This window comes from Leptosomus discolor, chromosome Z, assembly GCF_034619465.1.
Source record: "Leptosomus discolor isolate bLepDis1 chromosome Z, bLepDis1.hap2, whole genome shotgun sequence".
Lineage (NCBI taxonomy): Eukaryota > Metazoa > Chordata > Aves > Leptosomiformes > Leptosomidae > Leptosomus > Leptosomus discolor.
The window spans coordinates 89,689,719-89,711,099 of NC_141419.1; the positions used below are offsets into that span (position 1 = coordinate 89,689,719).

The window sequence follows — 21,381 nt, forward strand, 5'->3', positions numbered from 1 at the left end:
CCACCAAATAAGAAATAAGGAGTAAAACAAGGTAGAGGGTGGAGGAGGAGCAGGAGCTGTGCGTCTGCCCAACCAGCTTTGAGGTTCTCTGCCCCAGCAGGCAGAAGTTGCCCCGCAAAAGGCACAGCAATAAGACAATTTTGGCTTTTCTCTTCCCTGGATCTCCACTTGGCCAAGAAAGCGCTGGTTTTAGCAACTTAATGCAAATCCAGCCCTTGGAAAAACTCCACTCTTGCCTTATTACTTTTGTAGTATTAGTTGTTGTAGCAACAGAAGGACTCCCCAGAGCCAGGGTGGAGTCGAGTTTTTGCAAGAACAAGGGACATTTTTGAAGTCTTTAGAATAAAAAAAAAGCAGAGCTTTTTCATGCTTTGCCAAGGCTGCCTTCCTGGGAGGCAGTGAGGTTGCTGACCCTGTATCAGCAAACTCCCCCTCAGCCCTTTTTAGGGCAGCATCGCCTGGGTGTCAGCACACCTGGAGATTTGCTGACCATTCAACACAAAAACACCTTTTGTGTTGAACACGCCCGTCCAGGGATTGCAGGTGGTTTTGATGGAAACCCAGGCATCTGTAATCCCGTCTCTCACCTACACAGTGACTTGGTGACCCCAAAGGTGTTCGTTCCTGCTTCAACAGGACCCCAATCCATGGCTGTAACTACTTGCTACGTGCCGTTACTCGCAGATGCGAGCACACCTCATACGTAAGATCTCCTTCCTACTTGCCCCATGCAAGGGTGGTGTGTGGATCACGAGCTGCCCCACTGCTCCCGAGGGCTGGAAGCATGGAGAAGTACTGGTCCCACGTGCATCATAGTGAATTTGCTCAGGGGCTGGCAGGGGTTAAACTGCTGCGATGCAGTGATGCTGTAAAACCAGCGACTCTGGCATCTCCACACCAAGCGGGCGCTGACTGGAGCCGACTGGAAACGCTGGGACTACAGTGTTTTAATGGGAAAAAAAACCCCCTATTTCACTGCAGCACACATTTGTCTAAAAATGGGACAAATCTGCTGACAGGGAGTGGTTTTTTTCATAGTGCTGGTTGACTGGGATGGGAGGGAAAGCAGAGAGATCAAAAGCTGGAGACTTTTTTGTTTGTTTGTTTCAAAACACCCACTGGGGAACCACTGCCTTGCAATGACACAGCACAAGCACTGCAAAAGCAAATGCTCCAGACTCTGCTCATGGGACCCACTGGTTGTCATGGGATCCCAAGCCCCATCGCAGCAGGATTCCAGGGATGCAACCCGCCTGCTAACCGCAGCACCTGCCTTCAGCCTTCCTGAGGTCTGTTATGCTCCTCCTGTGAGCTCCCAGGCCCTGGCTCTGTCCTTGCTCAGAGCTTGGTAGCACCAGTCCGCAGCAAGGAGGGAGAACACAGCCAGTAAAGGCTGCTATTATTATTCCCATCAGTGAGCAGTCAATCATTGATGAGGTTGATTACTGGGCTCATTTAAGTGACTTGCTTTGCTCCAGAACCATCAGTTACCACAAAGGTTTCTAAAATTAATTAGTCTGAGCTATTGTTTATGAGCTGGCACAGACAAGCTCAAGTCTCTTTGGTGGTGCCTGCTGAGGAAAATAAAGATGCAGCACTTCCCTGGCAGGGGTTTGGTGGGATGCAGCAGCTTTCAAATACCCAGGAGCAACCTCCAGCACCTGCAGTATGCCCCTAACTCCTGTCGCAGCATCACTAGCCTTTGCTGGGGCCTCCTTTGCCCACGACCAGGCAGGGATTCAGCAGTGGGACACTCCTGCCCTGAGACTAGGCACATCCAGGTTGGACTAGATGATCCCTGACATCACTTCCAACCTGATAGTCTATGATTCTGTGATTCAGGTCATGGCCCAGTGGAAGCACCATCCCCAACCCAGGGACTGATGGGGTGGGTGTGCTCAGCAGCTTTAACCTACTCTTGACATATTTGATCCCCATTCGCACAAAGTGATTGTTTAAAACCAGATTCTGGGAGGGGGAATGACCTCCCCTAGCACACGAGTAGGACAGGAGGAAGGTCTTCTTCTCATGGCGGCTCAGACACCTCCCTTTTTCCTCCAAAGGCTGTGTCCTTCTGCTTTTCTCGCTGGGGAGGGAGATGGGGCTCTAGAAGTAAAGATTTGTGCACATTTTCTTGCTGGTACCCGCAGAGATGCAAGTAGCTGGAAAGAGCTCATCTACAGGAACACTGGCCCTTAGTGGGGCTGGGAAATCTCTTCCCCACCACAGAAAAAATCGAAACAGCAATTCTTATTAAAAGAAAAAAATGGATATGAATGGCAGCTGCTCTGAAACAGAGCCGGTATTCAGTCCATATAGGGTAAGATTATCCTGAGACAGCTTTGAATATAATTAGCACAGCTTCCTTACAGTGGAATTGATTATCTGGTAGGTCTTTTACTCCAGCTGCCGTTAACTGTAGATCTCAGCTCTGGGCAGACCCGGACGAATTCATCCCAAAAGCTGGATCTGGCTTGGGAGGAGAAAGCCCACAGGTGGAAAATACCACCCAGATCCCACCCCTTGAGACCTGGCTGGGTGGATAACACGTCCTTCCCAACCTCACTGCAGAAAGCCCTGCTGCGCCCACTGCTTTTGATGCGGTGCCTTCTGGAGGTGCATGTGTGTGTACAGACATGTAGTGTTCACAGTTGCCAGAAGTGGGAAAAACTGGGATCTCCAAGCTCTATTTTCTTAAATATATTGGCTCAATTCTGTAATCCTCTTTACCTGTCTAAAAGGGGAGCCCATCAGCAGTGGAGGCCAGCGGGCTTTCCCAGCTCTGGGAGGGCGAAGCACTGAAAGATAGGATCTGAGCTGTTAAAGGATAGTTTGTGGCTCTGCTGGTTGTGGCTTTTAATCATAAATAAGTGAGAAATGTATTTATTTCATTCACAATTTTATACGTGCTCTAAAAAAGTCAGCGTTACTTTTACAAAATGTTAACCCAGGAAGCACATCTTGCTACTAAAAATCTCTCATTATAAAAGGCAGTGTTTTAAAAACTCAAATGTAGTATAAAACAGTATAATGAGAAAAATGCACATGCAAGGGGGACCGAAACCCTCCTGCGTACCTGCCCTCCTCAGTACCTAGGAAAAAGCTCCCTCCAGATTAACCCATCGCCCCGGTTTTCATCCAGCCACTTCCCGCAGGGAAATATGGTGGTCACGCCGGTCGCCGAGTTGGTGATCTCCACCCGCTCCACCAGCCAGCCTGGCGCCAGACCGCTGTTGTCGTGCTCAATCCGGACTTTTTTTAGCTCCCCCATGTCCAGCGTTTCCAGGTAAAACCTGTTGGTTTTGCCCCGCTCAAAGAGGTTCCTGAACTTCTGCTTCAGCGCCCGCTTTCCTGAGTCCCCGTTCAACCCGAAGATGGTGATGAACACGTTGGCGTCGGTCCCCGCACCCTTTTCGAAACCCGTGACCACGATGGTCTCGTATTTGACTGGCACCAAGCTCCGGGCTTTGCTGGCAAAGCTCTCGGTGACCTTGGCACACTCAAAGACTTTGTAGTCCCGTCTCTTGTAACGCAGAGGGATTTTTGTGTTGCACCTGAAAAAATATCTGCCGGAGGAAAATCAGCAGCAAGTTATGGTACGGGTGGCCACTTTACTGGGCAAGTGCTGTAGACTGGGCATGCTACTAAATTGCCCAGTATTAGTGCTGTTTCTGTACTTTTCCATATATGTGCTAGCGCTAGAGTTTCTCTCTAGAAAGACAGTCCTGGTTGAACACTGCAACCACAACTGGAAAACCCAACATCTCTCTAGACAGCCACAGACACCCTGCACACGGAAGGGCTGGTGTGGGGCACTGGTCACCTCTTTTGCCTGTGCAATGGCATGTCCATTTACAGACCCACCGAGCCAGGACGAGCAGTCAGCCCTGCAGCTGACGCAGCCCAACGCTGCTGAGTATAACTGGCCTGAGAGCGGGGAGATCAGCAATTATCCTCCCTGATGGCATGGTTAAGGTTGGGCCAAGAACTAGGAAAAAGCGAATGGGAAAGATGGGAGGAGGAGGTTTTAAATCCCCCCCCTTTCCTCATTTGGATCACCCAGCCCATCCTTAGCAGGCGAAAAAAAAAGGCGTCCAGCGCAGAAATGATAGGTATCAGATGCCGAAAGCTCCTTGGCTTTGCAGTGCTGCCTCTGGTGATGTGCAGGGAGCACACACAACACCCATAAATTACCGCCTACCTGGCAGCCGGCCAGGCTGGAGCACTCTGCTTTTAATGATGTATTTCATTTCCAATGATGCAGATCATTTCCAAATGAGTTTTTCTCCCTCCCCCGCTTTCACCAAACTGCAGCAGGTCCTCCTGGAGGGAGTGTAGCTGGATTGCAGCACGTGTGCCTAAAATAAACACCTGGAAAAGGGTTACTGCAATTACAGCAGTGCTGCGCTTCCTAAGCATTTCCAACATCTTTTGACATTTTCCGCACCCAAAGTAAAGCAATCCTTTTTCTGGAAAGAAGAATGGTGAATGAGAAATTCTGGTGGGGGCAAGATTTTAGGATCTGGGACAGAAAAACTGCATGTGAGTGGGGTGGAGGGGTCGCCTGATGCTACAGTTTTATTTCCTGGGCTATGAAATACCTCGTGGTCTGGAGTTATAATGCAGCATGCCAGTCTTCGTGAGGGGCAAGAAGTAAAAAAGGTGACCTCTCTAGCCCTGGGATGTGCAAGAAAAAGCTTCTAAATGCAGCCTTTTCACATGCTAAGATCTACTACTAACAGGCAAAAATCCCAGTATAATTCAAAACTATTGCTGCAGCAATTTCATAACTCTTTTAATTTGGTCTTTGACTTGACTGGGTGGGGTTTTTTTGATGTTTGGCATGGGGAATACCTGAAACGAGAGCTTGATCTCATGGTGCAATCTGCTCCAGTTGATAGTTTGCAGGGAAAACACCACTGTGAAGTGCTGCATCTGCAGAGCTGGAGCCCTGCTTCAGTGCGATGACAGGCTGCAGGCTTTACTGGTATCTCCTGGCTGCTTTCTTTAAAACAACTTTAAAAACTCTGGGGCTTTGTGAGAAGGTCTTTGGCCCCTTCAAAACACACTCTTTCAGCAGTTTCAGCAGTTTCAGCGTGCTCCAAATGAGTTTAGTGCACGGATTTGATTGCACAGCTGGACTTTAAGGGTTCCAGGTTTTTCCCCACCAGGAGAAAAGAGCATGTTTTAGTATGTAATTGACTGAGTTTTCATTCAGCAAATATTATTGTGGCTCTTCTGCTAGCTGATTAATTTGCTAGGAGAGACTCTTAGCTTCTAAAAAAAAAACCACTTCAAGGATTTCTTATTAAACACTCAATTGTCTCAGCTGGAACAAACTCCCTACAGTTAAATTCTTTAGCAGCAATGGAAAGATCATGGAGGAGAAAACAAATCCACAATTAACATTGCAGATATTTTCTCTGAAGAGCAGTTTGTTCTGCAAATGGACAATCTTCTTTGGTCCCTGCATAGTCCCTGTGCTCTCTGCTCCCTGAGTCCGAAGACAGGGCTCAGACCAAAGCGTGTAGGACCTGAGGTGCTCAAGGCTCTCCCGACACGTTTGTTTTTCGGCCGTGGCAGATTTTGATGCTATTCAACTCAAAGTACCTGAGATGCATGACTGCAACCTTTCCAGTGGGCCTTTTGGACCATACCAGAAGGATCTCTCATCCCAACTGGTCTGCATCAGAGGTTCAGACTCTGTCTTACTCTCAGCTTTTTTCTAGGAGCACTTTTTGCAAGACTTTTACCCAAAGGTCAGTCTGTGCAGAGCATCCTACATAAATTTCAGTCAGTCTAAGTGTTTCCAACAAGCTGAGATATTAATTTGTCACAGCTGCGAGATTCACCCAAGCCAACTTGTTTACAAACTGTATCTGCACATGGAAATGCCCTGTCTGACAACTCAGAAATTGCACAGGCAAATCAGGCAGGGACGTTCTGTACCTGACACACCAAGCAGCTTGTCCTTATCTTTCAGAAGGCGATTAAGATTTGGTAAGGCTTTCCTTATTGCTTAAGTCTGAAATGCTTCAGGAGGATGCATGCAGAGCTGCTCAGCTTCCCCATGCCCTCCTGGAGTGTCTCCTTGCAGATGAGAAGGCACTTACTTGTTGCAAAGCTCCATCTCTGTTACGATAATCTCTTGGACATGCCAGAAGACATCAGCTTTTGCAGATGACTTCTTCCCATCTTTCGGGCAATGACCGACACAGATGGCTGCAATATCACCAACGTTCTTTGAAGAAAACTGAAATGTGTCTGTTGCTCCCCTACCGGAAAGAGGAGCAGTTTCAGTTAGTATCTTGAAGGCCGGCAGTGAGTCGTCTCATACGGACATTAACTAATTTGCACATGGCTATGGAAGATAGAAGATAAGCCTTCATTTAAAGTCATTTTATTTAACCTACAATCATTCAACACAAAGTGTAATTTCCATATTTAAATTTAGCATTTTCTCTGATTAGGGGCGACACTTTAAATTGGTGCCACTAGGACTTTCCAGGATAAACTTGAGCTGTTCCACATACAAAATCAATTTGCCTCATTATAGATAAAGATAAAGAATGACTAACTTCCCCTCTGGCACTTACTCATTCATCCTTGACAGATACTGTATCTGTTACACATCTACCCACCATAGCTGTTTTAGATTTGCCAGTTCAGCCGCCCTTCCTGAAGCTCAGCTTGAAAACAGTTTAGAGAAACAACAGGTCTCTGTCAAACCCTTGGCTGGCTCCCTGTTATGTCCCCTGTGTATCTGTTAGGTTTATCTCCTTGGACTGGTCCTTATTCCAACCTGCCTCCAAGGATGGACTGTGACTAGTGCTTTGGAGAGTGGTGTCTTTAACTCCGCTGTAGACACCATCAGCTTAAGGTCAGGAGGAAGCCCCTCCCCATTTTTGATGTTTCACCTGAAATCTCAGCCGTTCATACTAGAGTCCACATCAGCTGTGATTTCACCTTCCTTTGCGGACCCACAAGAAAAACCTTTCCTCCCTGCAAAGCTTCAGACCATCAGCAGCGTGCATGACTCTGAAGAGGTTCCCATCTCCTAAGGGCGTGCTGTGTCCTTAAAAAATGTGGAAAACCCATCTCACATCTGGAGCACTTCGGTCCCACATGGGAGAAGGAATCTACATAGATGTGCCTCTAGCTTATCTGCGCACAAGGCTGAGATTCGGCTTTCCTCACGCGACAGTGATCTTGCAGCTTTACCCCCCAGATTCGTCTGGAAAGTCAAATCTGAGCAGCTCTGACAATATTTAGCCTCCAACTATTTTTACTTTCTCCCTGATGCCCACCGCCAGCGAGATGCTGCAAAAGGGACTAAAACCACCTCCAGCTTCCTTCTGCTCCTCCGAGCTCAAAAATACACAGCCTCCCCAGGGGCTCACCAGAAGCCGGTTTGCGTGTGCTAATACAAAAGGACGTGCACACACACACACATCATCTACATTTCCTTTTACCAAATGCCTTTTTCTTATCGTTTTTAAGCCCTCCCATCAGAAACTGATTTTATGTCTTCCTTTTACCCCAGGTGAGAAGCCATTAGGCTGTTTCGGAAGGGGGATGAGAAACAGCATGGCACAAACACAGCTCTGTAAACCATCCTGGAGAAGAGATGGCATTTGTGAACGACACATGGCTAGTGGGGAGTTCCCCTAGCCCACCATCCTGTCACTCTACCTTTCAAATCTCCTTTTCTTGGAGGAGTTTTCCATAAGGAATTCTTTCGAGCGGCCCAGCTTTCCTTCTAAGATGATCCAGATGTTTTCCTTTGTTTCTGCATCCTCTCTGTCGCTTGTTACTGTGACAATCTCATAGGCTTTAGAGCATAATTAACACACACGTTAAACAGAAAAGGAAGAGCAGATGGCCAGAAACATCTCTTCATTTGGCTGTCACTTTGCTTAAAAACTCCCTTCCTAATATTTATCACAGCACATAAGAAAGCATTTGCAAAATGAGAATGGAACCACACTGAAATCTGTGGGACTTCTGACTTCTACGTGCTTTGGATTTCATGCAGGCGTAGAGTACAGGAAAAATATGAGTACTGCTCAATCAGCTGGCAAGAGTAGAGGGAGCTGCTCTTGAGCAAGCTGTGTCCAGCTGCCTCATGTGCTAAGCACTCCCTTTTTCACACAGCCCAAATGCTGCAGTTTTTGCACCACCGCTCCCAACAGGGTCAGTGAGGGTATCCGTGTACCCAACAGGATGTGCTCAGATGCTGCAGTGGTGTGTAAGTACCCAAAATGGCAATGACAAGGCTGATTTTTTGCAGGGGCAGAGTGAAATCACACTGAAGTAATGTGATTATTGACTCTCCAGGACTCTCCTGAAGAAGAGTGTTGTGGTGCAGGAGTTTTTGAGATGCACTTTGCATATCATCAGTGTGGTTAAATAACTCTTGCTCTCTCGCTTGCTCACCACATTAGACACCAGTGTAATTACCTTGGACTCAGTGGAATTACCCAGAGCAGATCCAGGGCTATGGGGCGTTAAGCTCAGCGATCATGTTCAGCTGGGACACTTGAGCTAGTAGCCCAGAACGTGTTAAGGAGGAAGCTGGAGCAATGTTACTTACAAAGCTTTGAGGATAGAACTGATTTTCCACCTCAAAGACTCAAGCCCATTCTTTATAATGAGACCATAACCATGTGTCCTTACGGCTTGCTGCTGGATTGAACCCATGCAGATAGGCCCCACTCAGGTTTCAACCCAGAATGAGATCTTTTTCTTCCTCATAAATCCTGATTTGTTTCTTTCTTATCACAGCATAGCACTTTTGAACTAAAGAGTACCTTAAATATTCCAGCCCTTAAAGACTTCAAATACAAATGCCTGTTGCACGGGAACAGCTTGCAGGAGCTTGTGGAGTAGCTTGCAGGAGGTGTGGTCCTACAGCCTCCGAGTCCCTCAGCAAATGCCACAAGACAGTTCTAAACTCACCAGTCCGTTCCTTCAGCTCCAGGATGTCGTTGTTGGCGCAAGCCAGTTCCCTGATGAGCTGCCCATCATCTTCACTTTTAGCCAGCCAGCGATCACACTGGAAGCGAAATGTCTTGTCCATGGCGGAGTCCTTCACGTCAATGTATTCCAAGTGCCAACCTGGTGCAATTCCTAGTAAAACAACAAAAGAAAAAAAGATTTGGGTAGTTTCACGTAGCTTGGGTAAGGAGGTGAGACACCTCTCCTTGGTAGTACCCTGCTGGTGCTAGAAATGATCGGTATTTTCTTCAGATAATGTCACCAGTGAACATGACGTTATTCTGATATGACAAGCAATGTTGACTCGCTCAAGACCATAATCTGATCCCCCTTCTAAAGTCAGGCCATGCTTTTGAAGGAGTTGCTGGCTTTTGGTCATATATAAGGGTGTTGGACCATGGTCCTGGATGAGATAGTTTTCAAGCTCTCTGGGCAAGGACAGCACTGTCCTTGGCCAGCACTTTGCACTAGGCGAAGCTTCTGCAATACCAGTAGCAGCAGCAGTGAGCAGGGAGAACATCCCTGTCAACATACCAACACGAGAAACATCCCAGGAAGAAGCATCACTGTGGCTCAGGGAAAACAAACCCTTACAAACCCCCAGGGAAATCAGGGCCCTGCAGAACTGTTTGACAGAGCCAGAAGCTTAAAATCTCCTCTATATCAGAGGGTTTGGGGCCAAAAGTTAATGGAGCAGCGTCTGTCACAGAAACTGCTGCTGATTCTTCCTTCCATTTTAAGGGAAACATGAAGTCCTAAAGCCAAAATATCTGAGTTCATGTTCCACCTAACCCCGCCTCCTCCACCACACGTCTCTGTAGCTATTAAAAAAGACTGTAGCAGCATGTGCATTGTTTGTGGTGATCCTTTCATGTTCTGGGAGCACTAGCTGGCCACAAGCTGTATAGTTTAGTGACTTTCTCTATGGCCTGTATCACCCCCAAACCCTTCATATTTGGATTTGAAGGTTGGAAGGTAAGATACAACTTGCTTCTTTGACCCTGTCAGCTAGCATATGCAAGGAAACGACCCATGCTATCCTGACTTTGCCAAGCAACCAGGGTGTATTCACTAATGCCGTGAGTGGACGTGAACCTAGGACAGACTAAAGTGATAAGTGCTCCAGAAGGGACCACCAAATCACCTGACTTTTGACTTGGGGCCTTCTGAGGAGTCATAGCTCCCTTTCAGTTTTCTACTCCCTGGTTTGTTTGGGGTTTTTTTGTTCCAGTGGAAAAGCAGCTTGAAAATGAAGAAAAGGGCATTTGAGAACATTTTCCTGATTTCTTTGTTGAAATAGAAGAAGCCCTTGTTGAGCCTGGGGGGACGGGAGGTTATGACAGTTCTACTTACACGTCCTGTTATTAGTCAGACAAAGAAAGGTTATGTTCATGATGAGAGATCTCTTCTGACTTATTATTTGCATCCAGAGACTTTAAACAGCTCTTGCTCTTGCAAGAACTCATGGCCATGCTCCTACCTCCTCAGTTTTCAAATATCAGACGTCTTTGGCTCTGAAAGGAAAATGATGGCACCTTTTTGAGTTATGTCCACAAGTCACCCTGTTCCTGTGGACTGTGATTCCTCCACATCACGTGTTAGCAGTTCTCTACCAGCCTCACAGTCATTACTTTTTTCTACTTTGTCTTCCTGAACCTTCTTCAAGCTGGGAAATTACCTCCTACAAAGCACAGACCTCAACCAAAGACACTCCTTGAATTTCGGGGGCACAGAACCCCAGAGTTATTGTGGCTGTAACAGGCCTCTGGAAACCATCTAGTCCAAGTCCCTGCTTAGAGCACGCTCAGCTAAAGCAGGTTACTCAGGACTGTGTCCGGTCAGGTTTTGAATATCTACAAGGATGGATACTCCACTACTTCTCTGGACAACCTGTCCCATTGTTTGACTACCTGTGCAGAGAAAAAAAAAATCTTTTTTCTTATGTTTAAATGGAATTTCCTGCATTTCAATTTGTGCCCATTGCCTCTTGTCCTGTCACCAGGCACTGGTGAGAAAAGTCTGGCTCCACCTTCTTTACTCCCCCCATCAGATACTTGTGCACATCAGTAAAATCTCCCTGAGCCTTGTCTTCTCCAAGCTGAACAGTCCCAGATCTCTCAGTCTCTCCCTGTACAGCAGATGCACCAATTCCTTATTCATCCTTGTGGCCTGTCGCTGGACTCTCTCCAGTATGTCCTTGTCTCACTTGAACTGGGAGGACAGTGCCATGTGACAACAACAACACCTGTGCAAATACCACGGGTGCAGCACCCAGGCAGGGGAGTTGGATGCACCACCCGAACATAACAAGACCTCCTCCAGGCTCTAGCAGCAGGCAAAGGTACTAAGCAGGGTTTTGGAGGTGGGCTGGCATGCAGCACCCTCTCAGAGCCTCACCAGTTTACTGCCTCCTGGGCAGATCTTATCAAGTGTCCCGGGGCTCCCACCACGCTCTAACTGGAGCAACTTGCTCTTTGGGGCTGTTTGGAAATTTATTCTAAACATGTTGGCAGTGCCAGCTGTCAATCTTTATGGCAGGCTCATTCCATTTAAGTTCAATGAACATCTCTGCAGCATATTCAGGAGGCTGCTCCGCTTCCATCAAAACTTTAGCTAAAACAGTACAAGATGAAAGAAAGAAAACATCCCATCCTTCTCCAGTGAGAGAGATCAATGGCTGAAGACAAGGATAGAATAAATTGGTGATCTTAGTCCTGTTGCCAGCAGTGAACAGCGTGACTGGGAGAGGATCAGTGCCAAGCAGAGGTACCAGAAGAGAGACTGAATGAGATGCACGTACCCTCCTCCCTCTTCTCCAGCCTGGTCCCAGCAGCCGCTCACCAGGAGAGCTGCCACAAAAACCTGCTCTTTTATCACAGGGAGAGATAGGTCAGAGCTGACTTTCCAGCACATGTTGGAGTTGAGGGCAAAGCAAGCACAAAGTGCAGCTTTTCCTGGTGTTCCCTGCAAAAGATGCGTTTATCAGCTCTAGGCTATTTAAAGAGCAAGATCTGGGCTCTCTCAGATCTGAAAAGCACTAAAAGCAAATACCAACAGCGTGTCCCTGTCTCAAATCAAGGAGCTGGCTGGTCACTCTTAGAAAAATGGTGCTACTGCTCCTGTTTGTGTTAAAGTATTTCTCTTCCCTCTCACTAGAATTGGTCTTTCCTTTTTCGTGTTTTCCTTCCCAATGTTTAGCAACTTAAATTAGATTAGGAGACCTGGAAGCTGTAGAAATATTCTATATTACTTTTCATTCTCAAGAGAAATAATCCACCACAGGTGAATGCTGTACTGGCTATGTCCAGAGCAGCACATCTTCTCACCCTGTCCGTGTCCCCTGGTGCCTGGAGTGGCATCACATCAAGGTTTTCACTGTCACAGCATTAAAGTCCATTTAAAAACTGATATGGAATTTGAAGAATTGGTTTGGGGCTGCTTTTCCAGACAAGGTATTGGTTTTCTCTTGTTTCAGACTGGGAAAAGATACATTTAATTTCTTTTTGCATTGATCTGGAAAATAAAAAGCAAAGTCCAGTAACACACAGAGTCTAAATGTGAGACTTGCCCTCCACTGAGCTGGCTCTGTGTGCTGGGAAGTGCATCAGTGGGAAGAGAAGAAACTGTTTGCAGAACCAGTTTTCAGGTCATGAAACCCTTGTTTCAGGGTATTACTCTGTTTACACCTTCTGTTCCTGTGTGGCAATGGGCTCAGAGACATCGCGGCACCCAAGGAACAACAGGAGAAGAAACTACATCCCATAAGGATGTTATCCCAGAGACATCAAATCCGCAGCACAAGCTGGTTTGTGGAGTGGGCATCAGTGGATGAGTAAGGAAGAGGAAAAGTAGTGTGGATGTAGCATGGTGGAAGGGCTTTCCTAAGGCCTGTCCACTGCTCACACAGCCTGGCCACACAGGAGAAACTGGAGGATCTCTGCAGCGATGGTTTATTAGGCTTTTCCCTGGATGCTGCTGGATAATGGATCCTGGTGTACTGTGAAAGCCACGGTTGCTCCATCACTCAACTACTAGAACAAGGGCTCAGAAACTGCACGAATGCCTTGGAGAGCACCATGGGCTCTTCTGCAGTGACCCCAGCACAAACCAGGACCAGTACATCTGTCTCCATTACTGCTTTGGGGCAGAAGGGAAGAAATACCACATATCTGAGCAGTTCCTGCTTGATTATGCGGATCTCGGTCTTCAAAACAGTTTGGCCACCACTGTGCCATTGTGGCAGATCCCCTATCACCATAACAAGTGTTCAGCGTTTGTAACAAAAAGTACTTCACCCCAGGCCTGTTTTGCTGCCATGGAAATCCCCAGCAGCAAACCTGCCCTAGTAAAACCTGTGGCTGTGCCACATAGGCTCCTTAATGGTCCGCAGCTGGAAGTGACATTTTCAATAGCGTGCAAAACATTTCAAATGTAATTAGAGGAGGAGAAGAGCTTTGGGGAAAGCAGAATCACTTTGCTTGCTTGAATCTGGCAGTTGTATAATTTAGTGTCACGTAGGGAAATATATTCTTTTCCCCAAGTGTCCTTATCCAAAAGAGCAGTTATTTGTCCCGTTTATCCTCCTTTACAAAAGGGCCCAAGCTGACAACTGGGTGATGCTGGGCAAGGATGCTCTGTGTACGTCTGCAAGGCCTTCGCAGAATAATCTTGCTTTTAGCCCAGGCGATGCTAAAAGTCCGTGCGTTCCTGATGTCGGGCAGACAGGTTGGATTCTAATCTCCTTGCTATGCATTTCTGCTGTGATTAGAGCAGCCGAGCCTGGCGTTAAAAGTACTAGACGTCACACAGCTAATGACATTAGTGCTTCATTTAACTAAAATCCCAACTTGCAGCACCAGAAATATCCTTTGCCCCTCTTGGGATCAGCCACCACTTTCCCCAGCCTGTACTCACCCCTAAAATATTAAGCTATTCTGACACACGCAGAAACACGGGAGGATGGGAGAAAAAGAGTGAGAATGAACCAAGGCTGGTGGGTTCACTACTCACCGGGTGCCTGGTCCCTGACCTTGGTTTAGCGAATATTAACAATTCCTTGCAAAGCGAGAGCTGGCGGGATAAAATCTGTGCTGGCAGAACCGCATCCAGGCTTGGATGCACACATGTCCATGGAAGTTAAACTGTCTCCACCCTTTGCAGCCATATTCATCAACTTCCCTCTCTATCCTTTGTCTATCTGTGGCAGGTCTTCTTTGGTTTGGTTTTGAAAGCAGTTGATGCCCGATCGAAGATGATAGTTGTCATTACTGGTGCTTAAGTTCCCATAGGAGTAAAAGAAAAACCCTGCTTGGGACATTGACTGCTCAGGGGTCAGTGAAGAATTGCTGCTGCCCAGCCATTCACAGCCATCAACCAGCGCTGCTCCGCTCCATAATGGCGTTGTTTTTTCTTTTCACATTTTCTGAAACGTAAAGTAATGGCCACTGCAAAGACAGTTCATCAGCCTTCTGTCCTCTGACATTATTTATCCGCTGCCTGGTTAGACGACCATCCATCCCTAAACCCCACCACATGCAACATCACCCAGAAAGTGGTGGGAGTTTTGATAGCAGTGTCAGATGGCTAGAAATGGAGTGTTAATTGTGAGGTGTTAAAATCATAGCATCTAGCTTTGCATCAGTACATCTCAAAACCCTTTAAGAAGGTGAATAATTTTTATCCCTAATTTACATAATTGAAAATGAGGTACAGGGATGTGATTTACACAAGGTCATTCAGCCAGCCAGAGGCAGGATAAAAATAGATCAATTTTGTACATCTCTCCTTTAGGATCATGTTAGTTCACACCACAACATTTCTCATCCGAGCAGACAGGCAATGCAAAACCTCTCACAACCTTTGACAAAGCAAAAGCTTAATGTTTGGGACAGTTTTAGAAAATAGGTCCCCTGTCCCCTTCATCTATTGTCTATGCAACTTGCTCAGTCCAGGATTTGGCTCAGGTCAAAACCACCCATAAATTACTCTCAGACAAAGAATCCCCAACATCTTACAGATAAACTACTCCTGTGCAAACACACTTAACAGCTCACAGTGAAGGTGTAACAGTTTCTCAGATTATATTGTTGTGATTGAAGTATATTTTGCGTTTATTGAGGCATACTTGATGCAAAAGCATTTATCAAGGGTGCAGGATAATTTGTCCCCAAGAGGGGAAAAGGAAGCTTATAGAAAAGAGAAGTTTTTACAGAACTGATAAGTCTACAGCTGTATCTGGCCTTTTGGGCTCTTTCCACTCTGTAGTGAAGGGTTCTGCACTTATAGGAGACTGGGAAGAAATGAATAACTGCTCAAGGTCAACACCGGCGTCTTCACCTGCTCTCCAAGTCTGCTGTTTTGTTTGCTTGCATCTTTTTTTTTTTCCTGCTTTGTGTCAACTCTGGACTGTGAGATCTTTGCTGTGTCTTCTGCTTGTGCTGTAATGCCTGTAGCACATCTTTGTGATAGGACTGTTGAGAGTAAGGAAGAAACCTACCATTGAAGAAAGAGGAAGGTGCATGGCATGTGAGGAGATCTCTGCAGGTCGGTGTTGTGGTCTCCCAAGAGGCTGAAGCCAGATTTGGGCAATCTGAAGGACTAAGCTGTCACAGCAATGCTGCACAGGTCTGTAGCTTATGCCCGTTTGTGCCTTGTCTAAGGTGTTGACTTCAATACATCCAGAAAGATGTAGGTGTTGATGTTGTCTTCCTCTGTACTGAAGCCATCAACAAAACAGGGGGAATGATGGACTCTCTCCTTGAGCAGTTTTACACATCTATTTCTCTTCCTCTCACTTTTTATTTAAAGCAAAAACTATTCAACAAATCTGCCCCAGAGATCAGCTGAGTTTATGAGGCAACAGTCAAGTGTGGAAGGCTTAGAAAAGCCCTTCTCAAGTCTGATAGCTGAGCAAATCCTTACAAAAGTCTGAAAAGGCAAATCTTTAGGGTTTTTTGTTTTTTTTTTTTTAATAATTTATGGCCTACAAGTGCCCAAAAGACTTGGAATCATGTCCAGGAATTGCAGAAACATATCTCTGGAAAAGCCATGTGCTGCCAGTTCAAGGCCTGGGCAATTTAAGATCTGATTCAAGAATCTGCTCCTTAAAAAGGTAGTTCCTTCAGGGAAAGAAAGGGAAAAACAGAGGTATGCTAATGTTTTTGAGTTGGGTCCAGGTCCAGAAAGCGAAATAAGATACTTTCTCCTTTGGAAGAGCCACCCAGAAGGAGTCACTGAGGCAGTTAGGCTATTTAAAACTCAATTAGACAATGTCATAGCAGCTGGTGCGATTGAAAGAAGGGCCCTGTTGAGGCAAAGAAGTTGGGCTGCATAACCTCGTTATTTACTTTTGTCTTTGCTCCTATAATAACAGAGAAGTCTGGTTTATCCGTAATTAGAGTCTTCCTGGCTCCCCTTGGCTGATGGCAACTGAGATAATCAAGAATCTGAAATTAATGACTTTAAAAAGACTGTTTATCATCTGAGTTCAAATCTACTCAGGCAGATGAGGGAGCTAAATCCAGATTTCCCATACCTCCATTTGCAAGGAGAAAAAGACAACCAAAAAAAAAAGGGGGAAAAACCTCACTTCTTCTAGGTAAGTAATTCCATTACCGAGATACCAAGAAACTTCAAGTCATTCTTCCAGAATGGTGATTTAGTCCTTAAACCAGAGAAAAAATTGAGGTCTATATTTAGAAAGCCAGCATTTCTACAGACCTACAGATACTGATCTTGCATAAATGTAGAAGTAAATGAACTGAGATATGAGAAAATACATAGTGCCTATCTGAGATCAGGAGATGGGGAGTCTGGAAACGATTAAATTTGCTCAGGGAGTCTAAATATATTATGTCTAACATCAGTATCTCAAAGTAAACAGGGGCAAGATAATGAGACACGGAGGAAAACCTAAAACTAAATTTCATTCATAGCAATTCTTTGTTACCAGACTCTCATTGGTGAGCTCTAAAGCTCTAAAAAATCAGGAACAAGTTCCTTGAAATTGCAGTTGAGACGTGTCTAAATTGCCTGTTTTCAAATGAGCACTGACTTCCTCCCTAATCAATTTTACTGAAGTCAGAGGTATTAGATGGGGGCCTCATTTCTCCGTTATATCTCATACACAGATGCCACTCAGCAGTTTTTGTGGGGAAAACGGCATTTGGAGGCATTAAAGTGGGACCATAAAACTGACGTGTTTTTCCAGAGGAGGCAAATGCAGTGTTTGGGATTTAAAGACCTTCTGACAGCCTTTGCCTTTGCAATTACTGTCTCTTCCGCTCTGAACACCCCACTGAAGTCAAATTTCAGTGAAAGGATGAACAAAAGCAGGATAAGAACTGTGAGCAAAGCTGTTGCAGCAAAACCTCACTGATGGGGATGGATGCTGAGCTGGACTTTATGGCAAAGTAGCCACCTTGGGCAAGCCATTTAAATGTATTTTACCCTGAAATGGGGGCAGGTTAGTTGACTTCTTGCTGGGACCAGGTGATGACTGAAAGAAAAAGAAGCCTTGTGATGGTTAGCAGTTCCTTTATGCAGCCCATAGGTGCTAAAACCACCTAATGTGAGTCAAAACAGGCTGATGTTGTCATTGAGAATTATTATTAAGAAAATTAGGAAAACGTTAACCATGTTCCAAGTATTCAGCATGGGAGGAGCAATGGAGTACGCTACTGTGAGGCTGAGTCTTCCACAGGTCATTGGCAGAGAACTGTTCAGTCCAAAAAAGAAAAAAAAAACCACTAAGGAGGGAATGATCAACATCTGATGCCTCAAAGTAATGACAAATACAAGCACATTTTTATTTAGTACCCCAAATTCCCCAAGCATCTGACAAAAAACATACATGACCCTTGGCCCGTGACCCCACTGCTCCTTTCCAAAAAATAGAGCCAGAAATTTCTAACCAGTGGCATAGCCAATTTATATAAATTATATGGAGAGAGCAGGCATGCATGCAAAGGATAGCTGTAGCCTGGGATCCCAGCAGTAATAAATACTCTACCCACCCAACAAACTGTCATGCTGCATTGTGTGAAGTTTTAGATAGGATATGCCTTTCACATGACTAATGCAAGAACAATGAAGACAACATATGTTATGATTTAAACTACAGTTGTCCTTCTTTCTGGGGGGAAAAACAAGTACATTTTTGCTGAACAAAACCTGAGTGTGTTGTTTGTCCAAGGCTTACGCCTGCAGTCAGCTACGTCTGGTAAAAGCCCTATTAACTTTATTTATAAGTCGAAACCAGTGATAGGAGGAAAATAAGGAAAGAGAATATGAGGTTGCACAGTGTATTTATATTCATAAATATGACGTATTTTTTTCAGGTTGTGGACACATGATTTATTATTTTAGCTGACTTGTGGTGGCTATCTTGGTACATACTCTTAGCCCTAAGAAACTTAAACTAATTGAGTCTATTTACTGCTTAGCCTAAGGCTAAACTCTGTTACTTCCCTTTGCCACCGACCAGGAGCATGCAGACAGTAATTACCATAGCTCAGAGGCATTGTGGCAACTCCCCAACCTGTATCAACAACATCATCAGCGCCACGGAGAACGTGAACTGTGATCCCTTGTGCAAGAAGGAACAGGCAGCAAAGCTGCCCAGATTAGCAGGATTTGCTTGTCATGCAGCAGAGAGCGGGCCTATGGGACTCATTGCCACGGGATGTGGTGGACACGCACTTGAATGAGAAAATCACTGAAAGTTACTTAATGGACAAAAGTGATACCCAGTTGAGGAGATGCCCTGAGCTACCCACAGTGAGATGCAGAGGACTGGGGAAGGATTACACGTGCTCGCTCAGTTCCTCCTCTTCCTTGGGCACCCAAAGATGCTGCTGTTGGAAAGAGCTGCTGGGCTCGACAGACCCTCAGTCTGACCCAGTTCTCATCTTCCTACACCCCAGCTTGCTTGCGTGCCTGAGCGCTAATGATCAGCTCTGATCTGCTGGGTGAATTTCACTCTGTTAGCGTAACCAGTCACTGGGGAGCAACAATGCCTCTTGAGGAAAATGTTCTTTTTGTGTGCATTTTAGCCAGTAATATATTTGAAAACAAGTCTACAAGTCCATGTCGATTTCTTGCTGCTCTCAGTACATCCAAACCACCCTTGCAACTGCAGAGATGCCTGTTTGCTGAGCTAAAACTCCAGTGGGTGTTTGGATAGCCCTTCCCATTTCTACATCTAAAGTGCAGATTCAAATAATAAGTATTTTGGCAATTACCCCAAATCAGATAAAAGCAGCTCCCCTGCTGCATTCAGCACCGGCGATATAACAGGATGTTACAGGGGTTAATCAACTAAATTTTCCTGTGTTGTGAGAGTGATAAATACCAGCCCAAATTTTGCGGTGGCTGGGAATAAACAATCGCGTTAGGTGGATGGTTGTGTTTCTCATATTTCACAACAGCCAGAGGCTACAATAAGATTTCTTTTCTTTTCTTTTTTTTTTTTTTTTTTTTTTTTTCTTTTTTAATAAAAATAAGGAGACAAACTTCCAGTGGGTGAGTCTGACCCAGGGGTAGCTTTTACTAATATTGCATGAGATGCAGTCTTCCCCATCTGCCATAGCTTGGAGAAGTCAAGAAGATGATGACCAGGACTTGTCCATACTGATACGTAACCCCAGCCCAGCCATAAACCAGTTGCCTCAGTACAACCAGGTAATGACTGAGTAGTCCTGCTGCCATTCCTCCCAGGACCACCTTGTTAATACTGACCCAGGCAGGTCGATGAGAACCATCAAGCTTCAACTTTGGGCTGCAGCAAGAGCCTGCCATTAGCAAGAAAGCCATTGTTAATGCAAGATCATCTCTTTTAGATGAAAATGGGGTGGGATAAGCTGTCATTACAGCAGCACGAGTGATGCATTTGTTACAAGATGCTGCTTGGTGTCTGAACAGCAACCCAAATGACTATGACAGCGGTACTGAGTGCTGCTCTGCTGTTTGTGAAACCAGTTTGGGTGTCCAGCAGCAGTGAAATGTCAGAATCTCTCTCAGCAGGGCACTGCACACTCACCTGCTGATGCAGTGATTTTAATAAAGACAGACACAGATCTTTATTTCTGTCTTCTAAAGCTCACTGTGATATCCCAGGCTGCATTACCTCATGTGTCGGTGCCAGGCTGATAGTATTAAATTGCTAGAAATGCCATACTGGCCTGTGAAAAAGGTATTTCATTAACAGAGCTGGTGTGTTGGGATAACGGGCTGGATTGCTTTGCTTTGGAGGAGCTGTCATGATCTGTGCTGCAGCGGTGGCTGTAAGCTCTGCCTGAAGCTGGGGACCCATTAGGGCAGATATTACTACACCAGCACGTGGAGACCCAGCCTCCTGCGTGAAGGGGGTATGCCTGGACAGGCAAAGAGGCTGCCTTTCCTCGAGTGAAAACATTGTCCCAACCTCTCCCACCCCCCAAGTCATTGCCCTGACCTTTGTTGTCATGCCAGATCCGCACTTTGCAGAGATCTCCCAGGCTCAGCATGTCTGAGAAGTTGAATTCATCCATCTGGTTCCTCTCAAACTTGTTAGACTTGTTGGACTCCTTCAGAGCCAAGGTCCCGCTGTCCCCATTCTCTCCAAACAGGATCAAGGACACGTTGGCGTCGGTGCCTGCTCCTGGAAGGAGAGAGCAAGGCACATCGTCACAAGCTAGCCTGCTGCGTAGGGCTGAACACCCAGCCTCCAACTGCATGGAAACGGAGGCAGCAAAGGCAGGCTGGAAGAGGCCGCAGTGATGCTCAGGTTTCTCTGGACCCAGCCAACGAATTTTAGTGAATTTGCGCAGGATCCTGCAAGGAGGACACACCACGGTAGCTAATGAGCCAGCCCTTCCAACCCATCCCCAAAATACAGCTGGAATGCTTCGCCTTTCCGCTCAAGGTATGGTGACCGTGATGACAGCAGTACTAATAGGAAGCAGGGGTATCTGCTGGGCATTGCACCGCTTTGAGCAGGATGTCAGCATCGTGACTCCCATTTTCCAAGGTGGCTTGGGAAACAAAGTGACTTACCCAGCAACATCCAGCAACCTATTAGAGTTAAAGAACATGTTTTAACTTTTTAGTACATGTTGTCCTGGGCTTTCCACTGGACCACAGTCCTTTTTCCGCATGGTGGTCTCCTTCTGCAGGCACACGACCTCCTCCAAGCTGTCCTGTGGCACCCAGGATGCTTCAGCTGGGGTCTGTCTCATACTGCTCTCCCTGTGTTGTATGGCACAGGGATTTCAAAGCAAAGTGCAGATCATCAAGCAAACCACTATGGCATCTTGTGGCCCACTTTCCCCTCCCATAAGTCTTCCTTTTATATCCCTGTTTCTCAAAATATTGTTCATGCTGCATTTAATGGAAAAGGTCCTAGTC

At 46.0% G+C, this 21,381-nt stretch overlaps 1 protein-coding gene across 1 annotated transcript in view; it reads right to left on the reverse strand.

Annotated features, from left to right (window-relative positions):
- Positions 1–3,085: 3,085 nt before the first annotated feature.
- LOXHD1 (lipoxygenase homology PLAT domains 1) overlaps positions 3,086–21,381 on the reverse strand; it is a 140,747-nt gene continuing 122,451 nt past the window's right edge. Inside the window, exons 36-40 of the mRNA XM_086480188.1 lie at positions 20,450–20,635; positions 8,959–9,129; positions 7,693–7,831; positions 6,114–6,275; positions 3,086–3,566 (exon numbers count right to left, since the gene is read on the reverse strand). Coding sequence (XP_086336314.1) covers positions 3,086–3,566; positions 6,114–6,275; positions 7,693–7,831; positions 8,959–9,129; positions 20,450–20,635 — 1,139 coding nt within the window. The remainder of the gene's footprint in view (positions 3,567–6,113; positions 6,276–7,692; positions 7,832–8,958; positions 9,130–20,449; positions 20,636–21,381) is intronic.